This window comes from Poecilia reticulata, chromosome 11 (assembly GCF_904066995.2).
Source record: "Poecilia reticulata chromosome 11, P_reticulata-male-v2, whole genome shotgun sequence".
Classification (NCBI taxonomy): Eukaryota; Metazoa; Chordata; class Actinopteri; order Cyprinodontiformes; family Poeciliidae; genus Poecilia; species Poecilia reticulata.
Genome location: NC_088840.1, coordinates 18,107,734 through 18,121,251, shown reverse-complemented (window position 1 = coordinate 18,121,251; position 13,518 = coordinate 18,107,734). Strand labels below are relative to the sequence as shown.

At 37.3% G+C, this 13,518-nt stretch overlaps 1 protein-coding gene across 1 annotated transcript; it reads left to right on the top strand.

Moving 5' to 3' along the window:
* The first annotated feature begins 4,001 nt into the window (after positions 1 to 4,001).
* Positions 4,002 to 12,474, top strand: LOC145553885 (uncharacterized). Its single transcript, XM_081612979.1, has 5 exons — positions 4,002 to 4,325; positions 8,732 to 9,789; positions 10,014 to 10,160; positions 10,405 to 10,506; positions 11,276 to 12,474. Exons 2-5 carry the CDS (start codon positions 8,737 to 8,739, stop codon positions 11,579 to 11,581), a joined length of 1,608 nt encoding a protein of 535 aa, XP_081469105.1. The 5' UTR covers positions 4,002 to 4,325; positions 8,732 to 8,736; the 3' UTR covers positions 11,582 to 12,474.
* Positions 12,475 to 13,518: the final 1,044 nt, after the last annotated feature.

Below are 13,518 nucleotides of genomic sequence, written 5' to 3'. Positions count from 1 at the left end.
TAGTGGTTGGACAACATCCAGGGTGTTGGCTGCTCAGTGATTTCATTAAGGTGTATTTCTTCCAACAGTGTTTTTGCGACACGTCAGAGTAAAGACAGACATCAGTGGCACCTGATTTACAAGTGAAATCCTTCCTTACTTAAACTAAAGTAGATCAAATGTTCAGTCCTGGTGGATTTCAGCTTTTAGAGATAATTGGATCAACCCTAATTTTCTGTATCATTGAATAAATAATCTGGACAGGGAGCTGCTTGTGCAGTGAAGTGCACTCCTTTGCCCATGGGGCGTTTTCAAGCCTACTTCTGCTTAGCATAACATTCTATTTGCAGCCTGTTCAGCAGCTCAACTTTTAAAGGTATCACAGTAAAACAACAAGAGCTGAAAACGCAGCTTTACCAATTTGCAGGAAGCTGAAAGAGATTCTATAAACATCTCTTTATAAAAGGTAGATTATATGGTACTGTAAAAGTAACATTTAAAAAGAGAAAACATGTTGGTTTGCAACATGTTTTCTCTGTAGTTTGCATTTATGTTTTTTTTTTTTTTTTTTTTTTTACATTTTGTCAAGTCCAAACCGAAAACGTAATGTATTTTATTTATATTTTATATGTTAAACCAACCCAAAGTAATGCTGTGGTACAGATTTCAACATTTTTATAGGTAAAAACCTTAAAGGTGTTCATTTATATTCCACCTCTTTACTCTGATACCTCTAAATAAAATCCTGTGTGACCAAAATTCACCTAATACATAAACAGACTGTGATTTAATGTCAGTATAAATCCAGCAAAGGCTTCAAAACCTTGAACAAAACATCATCCTCAAGCTTTGCAAACTATCAACTGCATTAAAGCAAACATTTGACGTAATAACAAGCAAGTGTCAGATCAGTGTGACGCATTTCCATCTCAGGATACAAAAGCATGCCGCTAAGCATTCTGGGAAATAGTTCTCACTTCCTGTCTTTAACTTCTTTCAGTTTTTTTTAAGTGTCAACCTGAAAACTCTAGTTTATTCAACTCTTGAAGGTTTGACAAAATTTACAAAAAGTTAACAGAACTTACTACTATAAGTTTATTTATAAATCTAAAACTTTCTAAATTTATTTGACTTAAAGACTAGAAGATAGTAGACCCAACTAAATGCGGCTCAAATGTTTTGCAGCGTAGGATTTTATGTAAGGGTAAAGCATTGCAGGTGGCTGAATACTGAAGAAAACCCCTTTCTACAGATTTTATTTAGAAAAAGAAGGAAGGATATTTCTCCTTCTCTGCATACATTTGCAGTGATTGTTTTGGCCTCTGCACCGAATCCTAAAAATAAATAAATCAGCCTTGGGGTGAAAATTTCCGGTTTGTCTCAAACAAATCTCACACCTTGACCAGTTGAGAAAGCTTCAGCTTGCAGTTTCACAAGATAATTAAACTGTCAGCTTAGCTATTGATACGAATCAGTTATTAATCAGACAGCTTAATTGTCTCAGCGCAGTTACATCAACCCACTTGGAGTCTGCAGCATTTTAAAATCTCCTATAACACCTGTCAGCCTCTCCTGTTAACTCCTGTTTGAAACTGCCCTCGCTTGTCCTGATCTTTCAATGATCTCCTCCATAAACCCGGCCTCCCACCCACTCTCTCCTTTCATTACTCGCTTTCTGCAGCAAAAGTCCCCGACTCGAGCTCTTTGCACTCTACAGATAATACATTCTGCGTTCAGCGGCAGCGAGAGCTCGCCTCGCCAGTGGAGGCAATCTGCATTTCAAAATTCTGTCCAAGCTGACAAACCATTTCAGGTCTAACGCTGCAGATAGATAGACAGAAAGGCGTGCATGTTTGGTAATTGTGCACCATTCTGTGTCAAGCAGGTCATCCAGAAAGGCGGTGTTTTGTATTCATGAAGAGCGCTCATCATCCTCCTGCTGGATCAATTTTTCAGAATCCAATTGTTTTTTCTGGCTCCGTATCCAAAGAGAAGGAGTTTGAGAGGGACCGCCAGGATAATTGTCATTTGCATTGCAATGAAAACCTGTGTTGGCGGAGGGTAGGGGGAGGCTTTCAGCGTGTCAAAACTTCAAAATTACCTTCATCCAAAACCTACATTTCTGAATGACTAAACAAATGTAGCTGAAGAGAGCTGCTGCTGCTGCTGCTAAGTCCAGATATATGTAAACAAAAACAGACCCTCATAAACACGACCTTTTTCACCTCAATTCCTGGCAGAATTTGCACCGAGCCGTCCTCTGTGGCATGAAAATGAGATACAGGAAAACGACAGGGGCGGCCGTTTCGTGTCGGCATGGGAACATGACGATCCACATTTCCCCCCCCAATCCTTTTAACCAGAGTAATTAGGTGATGTCATAGAAACGCACTCTCTGCGATCCTGAAAAGATCAGAACATGAAATGATACATTTTGACAAAATTGAAAGAAACATCCTCAGATTCGGAGGCTGGTCTGGGGACGTTGCTGCATGATTCGGACTAATTTGCCGATGTTTACTTCCCTGAATCCACAGTCAAAACGAAGACTGTCACCAATTTAGTTCAGCTCAGCCATTAGAGAGCTTGGTCCCTTTTGCTGTGAATACAAATGAGAGGTTTAATGGCAGATTATCATCATGTTCTCCTCCCCTTAAGGAAAAAAAAGGACTGTCTATTTACATAAGTGGACCCTGTTGGTGTGAATCATGCAGAAGCCCAGCGGTGCTCCGTCCAGTGTGTGTCTCCTTACATTAGCCTCTTCGAGCCCCATTGTTAGTCAATGCAGCTCCGCTGCTGGAGCTGTTCCTCAACCTGAGAGCTCTTTCTTTGCAAACAATGCAAGTGAAGTGTTTCCTGTAATTAGCACTGCATAGATCTGCCTTCTCCTTTCAAATCAAGACTCTGTAAAAAGCAGCGTGTTCACTGCTTTCTTGATATGTCGCCTGCAAAAAAATAAAATAAAATAAAACATGTAATTACTTGCTTTAATTTAAAAGACAGTTAATAACAAGGTGAAGCAATTTCAAAGGCAATCAGTAAGTAACAGTAACATTAGTGCGAAGAGATGAATCACTAAGCGCTTCCTCCTAATTAGCTGTGGTTAATTATCGGGCTGATTATACAGACCTACATTTAATGATTCCAGCAGTGTGTCGACTCAGTTCACAGCAAAATGCTCTAAATGTTTGACTTATGCATACAGTGCAATGCAGAACCACTTACACCTATGAAACCTTTTTTTTTTACTTTTTGTCACATTACAGCCAAATGTAATGTATATTGTAGTGATTTTATGTGACACACCAACACAAAGTAGCACATAATTGTGAACAGGAAGGAAAAGGACTAATGGTTTTCACAACTGCTTACAAATGATGATATGAAAAGTGTGGCATGCATTTGTTTAAAGTCAATCCTTTGGAGAACCACCAGCATTTACAGCTGTATCCTCATCTACACACTCACATTTCTACCCAGTCCTCTTTGTGATGAGTCAGTCACATCATCTATGAACAGTAATGTGCAAGTGCTGCAGATTCTCAGTTAAAGTCCTGACTTTGACTGAGTCTTAAGTATTTCACAAACTGGTTTTCTTTCTCAGTACTTAGTATTTAGTTCCCTTCTGAAGTGGCAGGAGGGGGATTGAAAAATTGGTTTCATAGTAAGCAATGACTTCCAGTCGGGGAGTGTTATTATTACCCAACAAAGTAAAACTAAAGTTTTACAAGAATGAAATATTTTATTCCAAATGCAGTTAAGACAACAGAGAAAAACAAATACTGTTAGATCCTGCAGGAAAATGGTGTCAGGATCTCAGGTTGTTTGTTTTGGGGTTCATTTCTGTGTTCCTTAGTTTCTTATTTTCATTAGATCAGACTTGTTTCTGTTTTTATGCTAGTTCAGTTCTTTCTCAGTGACTGTAATTTATGTTAATTTCTTATCAAGTTATTTTTTGTTGCTCTAGTTTAATTATGTTTCTGAAGTCTAGTTTTTCTTTATTATTAGATTCATTTCCCTACACTGAAAAAAGTGTGATCAGGGTTAAGTAATATTTACTAAATAAATAAGAGCAAACTATACATAATAAAAAAGACTGTGTGCAGTTTTGAATCTCACTGAGCTGAATTAACCAAATTTGAATATTTTTTTAATTGCATTTTACTCTGTTTTTATTTAAATATAATCAGCAAAAAACCAATAAGTATTATTTATTTATTTTCATTGGTAAAGTCAAAAATGCAGACAATTGATAAATTTTACTCATTTGGGAGGCCTTGACTTTTTCCCGCCCAAGGCATTTTCATCACAGGAACATCGCGTCGTGGACTACCGTTTGCTTAAAGGTAAGACATGTTTTAAGTGTTTTTAGTTAAACAATTCAAGTGTCTGTAGCAGTTAAACATTGTCTTAAGTTACTGAAATTAGCAAACATGGCAACTTTACTGTACAGCAAGTCAATTAAGTTATATTGTGAAGGATTCGAAGTCAGTCTACGTCGTCTTTGATTTGACTAAATGCATTGCAATGATTGAAAAAGTAGTCTCAATGTCACAATTTAATGTGACTAACGTAATACCGTTATATAGTAGCCGTAGAATACAAGCTACTCTTTTATTTAATTTAGTTTCTTGGCCTCAGCCCAAGCTTCCCCTCCCCCACCTTAACAAGCTAGCTAGCATGTTTGGGCACCATAATGGAGGAACAGACGTTGTTTTCAACGGTGAGATAATCAATGAGCTAATCAACTCAGGAGTTTCGTTTAAAGTTACTGCATGTAGTTTTTACAATTAAAATGTACTCAAGTAACATTTTTACTCAAGTAGCATGTTAAAAGCAGATTTCTAATCAGTTTTTATAACGTTACACATTTCGAAAGAAAAAACAGCCGTTTTGCATAGTTACATTTTCAGACAAAGTGCGCTATTTCTTCTTTCTTACTTTAATTTGGCGTGTTTTGAGCGCAATGGCTGGTGTTTTGCTAAACCCCAGTTCACCGGCTCTCACTGAGGCTCTCCATTAACATTACGTTAGTTACATTCAGTTGGCTCAAACAGCTTCCTCATTTTTCCCGTTTTCTCGGAAAAACGTTATGCTTTCAAACTGTGGCTGCAGCTCACACTGACAGATAAACAGTTACAGTGAGATGCGTCTGTGAATGTTGGGTTGAAATCAGTATGTAGCTTCGTCCTGACTGAGCTGCGACAGAGAGAGTGAGAGAAATGTTTCCTTAGTCCGTTTTGGGCATCTTTGATTTTAATATTTATTTTTTGGCATTTGTTGATGTGCATATTACCTTAAAATCTGTTTCATATTTTTGTCTTAAAATCTTAAAACGATAGTTCATTTGTTGAAGTGGGATTGGATGAGGTATTCATCCATAGTTGGTATATTATAGAGCTGGATGATTTAAAAAAAAAAACTTAATTGTGATGATCTTTTCAGTGACATTACAGTTGCGAAATGATTTGCAATTTCTGAGGGAAATATAATTTTGTATAATTGTTTTCTTATTTTCATTAAAAAAATTAAGATGATTATGGCGTGATTCTTGCAGGGATGTGTAACGGATGTTTTTTTTAAGTCTCTAGATTAGGATGTGTAGGCCAGGACATCTTTGCAACAGAACATTTCATTTAAAATAATTTTTTAAGATTTAAGAAATGTAAGAAATATTGTACCTCCTGTGATTTGAAAATTGCAGTAGGCTGTATTGCAATTTTGATAAAATTTTGATTGGTTGTTCAGCCCTGGCACATTATTTAATTACTAGATCTATTAGTGATGTAGGCTACTAGTTATACACTAAATTAAAAACACCTTTTTTTCTTATTATCTTAGGTTCTGGCCTATGGGGTGGCAGTGTAAGATCTGCAAGTCTTTGTCTGCAACAAAAGGGAATCTACTAAAACATTACAGACTACAACACGCAACATTTGGTCGTGGGCAAACCCAGCCATGTCTATATGACAGTTGCCCTTGCACATTTAAAACACAGGGTGCCCTTCGCACACATTTGTCCAGGTATCATACAGCTCATGGCAGTATACAGCCAGGAATCATCCCTGCTTTTAAGTGTTTAGTTTGCAGTGCTAGTTGTTCTACAGAGAAGGACTACTTTCAGCATATAGGAAATCACCTGAAGAGCCACGAAACTGTCTTTTGTGTATTTGAAGGATGCAGCTTTCGGACAAATATATACAATACATTTTTGAAACACAAAAGTAGAACACACAAATCCTATTCTTCGAGCGATTTTAAGCAAGGTGTGTATGAGAGTCACCACGATCAGATTGTTGACCATTCTGATTCATTAGAGGCCAGTGATAATGAGGGCACAAGTTTAGATTGTGATAATGAAAGTGCATCATACTTGGTTCTTCAAAGAATCGGTTTACTTCTGCTGAAGCTAGAAAGTGTCTATAATGCCTCAGTGAAGTGCATTGATGCCTTGGTTGAAGACCTTCAGTTCATTTCATCTTCAGCATCTGTTGAAGTTGTTAGAGGTATACTTGATTCAACATTGAAGTTAAATAAGAGCATTGTTGACCAGGCCATCATAACAGACTTGGCAGAACAGTTGTGCAACTTCCATCCCATTAGTACAGCACTTGCTGTAGGTGGTCCACTTGGTTCAGCTTTTAAGAGAAGACGGTATTTTAAGGAGCATTTCCAGTGCATTGATCCTGTTGAATATATTCTTGATTCCCAAAAGAACAAGACCTTTCAATATGTGCCTATTCTCGAGACTTTGCAGAAGGTTTTGAAGAATAACCACATTGCAGAGGGACTGTCATCCAGACATTTAAACAGTACTGGATATATTAAGTCAACTTTTGATGGCGAACATTTCAAGCAAAATGCCTTCTATGCTGGAGAAGAGATAAAACTCTCTATAATCCTTTATGTCGATGACTTTGAAGTGTGCAACCCACTAGGAACGTCAAAAAAAAAACACAAAATAACAGCCGTTTATTGGATTTTGGCAAATGTACCTTTACAGTTGCAGTCTGCATTAACGTCGATACACCTAGCTTTACTTTGCAAAGCTGTTGATGTCAAACAGTTTGAATACAAAGCAGTTTTGGAACCCCTCTTGAAAGATCTTGCCACTCTAGAAGAGGACGGGATTTTCATTTCCAGTGTTGGAAAAAGATTTAAAGGAACTATACACTGTGTTGTAGCCGATAATCTCGGTGCACATTCAATTAGTGGACTAGTTGAAAGTTTCAAGGGGCCGTATATCTGTAGATTTTGTCTTGGACATTCTTCAGAGTACCAGACACACGAAGTGCGGACTGGAGTGTTTCCACCTCGGACAAAGAAGGACCATAGTTTGCATGTGCAAACTGTGAGAGAAAATCCACATTTAACCCATTGCTTTGGTGTTAAGCGCTCGTGTCCATTGACTGATAAACTGAATCACTTTCATTTTGTATCTGGGTATCCACCAGATGCACTACATGACCTTTTTGAAGGAATAGTCCCAAGAGAACTAGCATTGTGTTTTCAGACTTTCACCAAGAAGAAGTACTTTAATTTGACTGAACTCAACGAGTTAATCACACGTTTTCCCTATAAGGGCTCAGACAAAGCCAACAGCCCTCAAGCAGTCCCTCAAAACTACATTCGTCGCAGAACGATAGGAGGAAATGCCCATGAAAATTGGGCCCTAATACGGTTGTTGCCACTCATTGTTGGTTCACGAGTACCTGAGGATGATGCTGCCTGGCAGGTTCTTCTGACTTTAAAAGACATAGTTGAATTGGTGGTTGCCCCTGTTCATTCAGTTGAAAGTATTGCATACCTTGACTTTAAAATATCTGAGCATCGCGACAGATTCTTAGAAGTTTTTCCTGAAGAGACACTGACACCCAAACACCATTATTTAGAACATTACCCTGCACTGATTGCAGAGTATGGGCCTCTGGTTGGTGTGTGGACAATGCGCTTTGAAGCGAAACACAGCTTTTTCAAGCAAGTTGTGAGGCACACAAAGAACTTCAAAAATATATTGGTGACCCTTGCTACAAAACATCAGATGATGATGGCATGCCATTTACATACAGATGGTGGAAAACAGCCATTGTGTGTCACAAAAATATCTGTGGTGCCTTTAGATGTACTGCATTCAGACATACAGGAAGCTTTAAGAGAAACATCACCGCTTCTGTCTTCCGTGCAGTTTGCTAACAGTGTCACCTGCTATGGAACAAAGTACACTGTTGGGATGATCTTACCGTATGGCTCTACTGGGGGACTTCCTGACTTTGCTGAGATTATTCAGATAGCCATTTTGAACAACCGTGCACATTTTATTGTAAAGTTACTAGATGCATGGTATGAAGAGCATCTTAGATCTTTTCAACTTGAGAACACTGGCAAAATGGCTCTTGTTGAGCAGCAGAAACTTGGTGATGTGTACCCCTTGGCTGCATACAGTGTGGGAGGAAAACGCTTGGTCACACTCAAACGTCACATCTGTACTTTGTTTTAGGTAATTTTGGTAAATTATATTAACCTTTACATCTCATAACATCTGTTTTTAAACACATTTTTCTGGAAATATAACAGTATCCTTTTTTGTTGACATTTTTGCAATTTAAGAATCATAATTATGGCACACACATTTAATGTTCTGATTATAAGTGTGGTGTTGCACTTAAATAAGTACAGATTTTATTTATAAAATGTTTTATATAGGTTTTTTTATGTACTTTATAAGTATATCTTTAACTTTTGTCTATTCTAGTCAGGATGGCAGAGATGGAGGCAAAACTCAGAGTAATAATTGACGACCGAATTGAGAAGTTGGCTCTTCCATCAGGAATCCCGCCCACTGTGGAGGAGCTGCATAATATTGTGAAAGAGACCTTTGGGATTTCTACTGAGTTCAGTCTTCAGTATTTTGACTTGGAATTTGAAGATTATTTTACTCTTCACAACAGTGATCTTATCCAACACAAAGGCACCATAAAGGTTGTTCACACTTCTCCTATTCTTCTGAAATTGTATGCAGCTCATGAAAGTTTGGACAGTTCCTCTGTTCAACAGTCCACTGACTGTGACTCTGCATCGTTTGAAGAGTCAACTGCATCAAATGCAGAGTCATCTGCTGGAACATCTTCTTCACAGGACACCATTATCCTGTCTGGGCGCAGTACCACAGAACGCTGTCAGCCATGGCCAAAGCAGTTCCCCATTCCGCAGTTTGCATACGAAACTGAGATGTATCTTGAAAGAGGCAATGAGGACTACAAGAAGAATGGAACACTTCTCACTACCTCTAAGATCAAGGCAGACATACTTGAGAAACTGGCTGAAACTGTATATACTTATACAGCCTATCCTTCAGGTTCACAGATAAGTGATGTTGCTGAGGCACTTGTCAATAAATATCCTTGTCTCAAGGAACCCGGTTCCTTTGCAGGTTACTATGGCTGGCAGCAAAGCCTTAAATACAAGATGTCAAATTATCGCACCAAACTCAGAGGCTACGGTGTTCCTGAGGTGTTATGCAATGCACTAAAACGCAAGACCCCTGCGGACAAGAAGTCTGCAAAGAATGTTAAAAAGCCTCGAAAAGCAGAGATAAACTTCCTTCCTCCTTACCCGGCTGGAGAGGATGAAGAAAGTCAAGAACAAGAGAGAATTCTGTTGCTTACTGAAGTAAAGAAAAAGGACAACAACGCATTGATAAAAGAAAAAATGGCCAAAACATTTGCACACAGAAGAAACGAAATCATCAACCAATCACACAGTATAGAGGACATCAAAGCCAGATGGCCCGCTCTATTTGAGACATCTCACGTGAGTTCTAAGTGCATGCCAATCAGAAATATTCCTAGTCAAAGTGAAGGATTGCATTTGTGATTCTGCATTTAGCAATTTGATACAAAATGTGTTACATTACTGTCATCTTTTTTATAGATCAAATTTGATCCATCTTCTTCCTTTTGAAAAATGTCGTAAGAACAGTATGTATGTTTGTAATATTTGATGCTTTAAAACTGGTTTCATGATTTGTCTTTCAGATCCAGGATGAGTTTCACAGAATCACAATGGTGCATCTTGAATCAAAGTTTATGTCCAAACTGGATGAATTTACTCCTCGACTTCTGAACCTCTTCCACTCGAAGGGCGGAAGCATGGGGTTGAGATTGCAGGCTATCCTACTCAAGGTATCTTTCATTGAGCATTATCGTTGCTAATATTTTATTCTCAAAGTTTCGTGTTTAAACTTATGGAATATTATTACTTAAATTTACTGGAGGTTAGCCTGTGATTGTCTTTATAAATGGAATATGAAATAATCGCATGAGAATTTGTATGAGTAGTGTTTTATTACACTGGTCCCCAAGACGGCACAGGAACTCAATATTAACAGTAATATAAACCACCTGGTGTTTCTTTTTTTCGTTTCAGACTCCAAGCAATCCTGACATCAACATGACCAGAGATGTTATCATTCGATGTTTGATGATGTACCTTGGGGAATCTACAGATGAACTCTTAAAAGAGTACGATGTAAGTTGAATTAGATGTTAAAATATAAAGTAGGTGATTTCTCTCATCTCTTGTACTTGTTATTTGTTGGAAAGTCAAATCACAAAATAGTCATAACTGTATTTCTCCCAGTAGTTCTTGGCAAGGTATATTATTGTCCTCTGTTAAGTGTGTTTAAATTCTTATTTTCCATTAAGTAATTTTTAAATGCTAGTGCAGAATGCTATCTCAATTTGATTTCACCAACTGGCATAATTTAAAACTTGTCAGTAATTTATGTAATTTTATTCCTAAGAATGCTTTACCTAACCATAACTTTTTTATTTTTAAGTCTTGGCAATTTGTCCCTAAAAGTGAGCTAAGAAATGATGGCCAAGACGCTGCTTTGTGAATACAAAGACATTTTTACAGAAAGACTGAGGCAACGCAGAATAAGATATTAATCAAGACAGTGCCAGGAAGAAATAATAGTGTAATGGATTGATTTAATTTCAGAAACTTCATTTAGAAATATTTGTAACTGTTCAGCTCCTCATTACATAATTGATTATAGTATAATATATTATGATTGATTTATATATATATATATATTTTTCCTTTATAAATTATGTGTGTTTTTTTTGTGTGTTATCTCAGATTTGTCTAAAACACTGACATAAATAGAGTGCATTACAAGCAACGGCTGACAAGCTCTAGATTTTCTTGTCCAAACAGTTGCAAGCAATTTGGGAAATGGAACCTTCTCATTTGGCTGCACTGTCTGATATGCACAATGTTCTTGCTATTACAGGATGCTGATGAAGACAGTGTGTCACAGGACCTTGCTGTTCAAAGCCTGAAGATCTACAACATCAAAGCTAACACGTCAGAGGATCCAGACATCGGTATCGTGGTGGACGGCATGAAAATTCTAACTGCTCTGGGTAACTTTCCAAGGGCTTGCTCCCTGCTTGTTGGGTTGGCGTATGCTGTGAATCTCGCCTATCCAAAGGAGCTCAGATACACGTTTGAAGTGTTTCAGAAACTTCTCCTCGGGCTGGATAATTCAAAGCTCTCCCCAAAAGTGAACAGCCTCAGGAATAAACTACTGGCTTAAGAAAACGGACCCTTGCTAAACAAAAGGGAATAGACAAGTCACTGTCAAAACCAACACGCAAAACTTTGTGAAATGCTCGGTGAAGTTAGTTAAAATTAGGGTCATTTTCAGTTCAGTGGATTTCTGCATGTGTATTTTTTTCTTGCAGTACATTACAGTTAACCACCCTTTCTAAGGACTGACCCCTTGTTCTCATATGTGCCTGTTATATGGCTTGGATCTGTTCAGGTCTGTCACATGAACCCTTGTCCCTTTTAAACAGCATAGAGCATTCACTATTGCCTTTTTGGAGAGTCCATGCAGGCTTCACCACTGAAGGGTGATGATCTACAGGCTGGAAAACTTTGTTGTGTTTCATTTGCACTTTATTTAATATGTTTTTTTCCAGTTCTGTCTTTCAACTTATTTTTGAAAAGGAAAGTAAGTGTCACGGAGCCACGGGCCCCAACACAGTGACAAGATGTAGCATAAACATACAAAAAAAAGAAAATGGACGTTTTTATGCCTCAAAGGCCTCGCCCAACTCTCACATCTTGTCATGTGTTTTCCCCAGGTAGGTTTTATGTGCATACTTGTTTTGGGCTCTGCATGCCTTAAACATGCAGAGCCCAAAAGTGAACATAAGAGTTCACTTTAAACATAAAGTGAACTCTTATGTGATTGATAAATTGTTGAAGCAAGTTTAACTGAGTCCACGTTGATTGTTGTTGATGTGATGGTTCTAAAAAATCATGTTAACTATACTTAGAGCAGAGTGGCACTATGTTTTTGACTTGATACTGATATGTATTGCCCCTTCTCTGTTTTATTGTTGTATTTAGGAATTTTGCACTAGTTGGTGCTGGATAAACACGTTTTATAAAATTGCACAAATAAATGCTGCTGCTGTTTTATGCATTCTAATTTGTTATTTTTTGATGCCACTCAAGTTTGGTCAGGATATTGTGTAAATTAGACACAGAAAAATTAGGGCAACAAAGTGACATTCAATATTATTGAATAGATTTAAAGTGCTATGATACAAATAAAAACTTAAAATTGATCAATTATTTTAGCTACAGATTAATAAGAACAACAGTTTTAATGTGTTGAATTAACCAATAATGTGCTACAATATGAATTGATATTATTTGTATTATTTACTTAATCCAAATAATTTTTATGTTGATGTTTAGTAAATGTAAATCAATTTCACCCATTTAATTAATAAATATAAGTTAATTTCACCTAGATTATTAGTAAATATGATTAAATTTCCCCCAGATATTTAATAAATCTACATCATTTTTGCTCAAATACTTGGTAAATAAAAATTAGTTTTTCTTGTAAAATTGACTTGGATTTACTAAATATTTTTGGGCAATATAAATGATCATTTGCATTGATATTAATAAATCAAACACATTTCAGCTGTTGCTTTTATTAAGATGTACTTCATTTTTTTAAGTGAAGTTAAGTTAACATATTCAATACTTTTTAATCAAAATTGTAGAACTTAAATTCTATTCAATTATATTACGTGTCACTTTGTTGCCACAATTTTTTAAGTAACCATTGGTCAAATTTTTCTCAGTGTAGTTCCCTGTTGTGTAGTCTTCCTCACCCCCTGTTCCACTTCGTCTCTCTCTGTCTGTCTCTCTGTCTGTCTGTCTCCTCAGCCGTCTGCTGTCTCCTCTCACACCTGCAGCCTTTTAGTCAGTCTATTGGTCCAGCTTTCACACTGCCAGTATTTAATCACTCCTCTCTCATTCCTCCCGTTAGATCCTGTTCCCGGATCATGTGCCTTGTGCTTTTGTTCATTTCTGATGGGGTTTTTTGGTTTGGTTGTTGTTTTTTTTTTGTTGTCCTCTGGCTCCCTTTGCTCACATGGTTGTTTTGTAAGTTGTCTTTGTTCTTATTTTTCCATTTAGTCTTCAAATCTACTTACTACCTCAGAA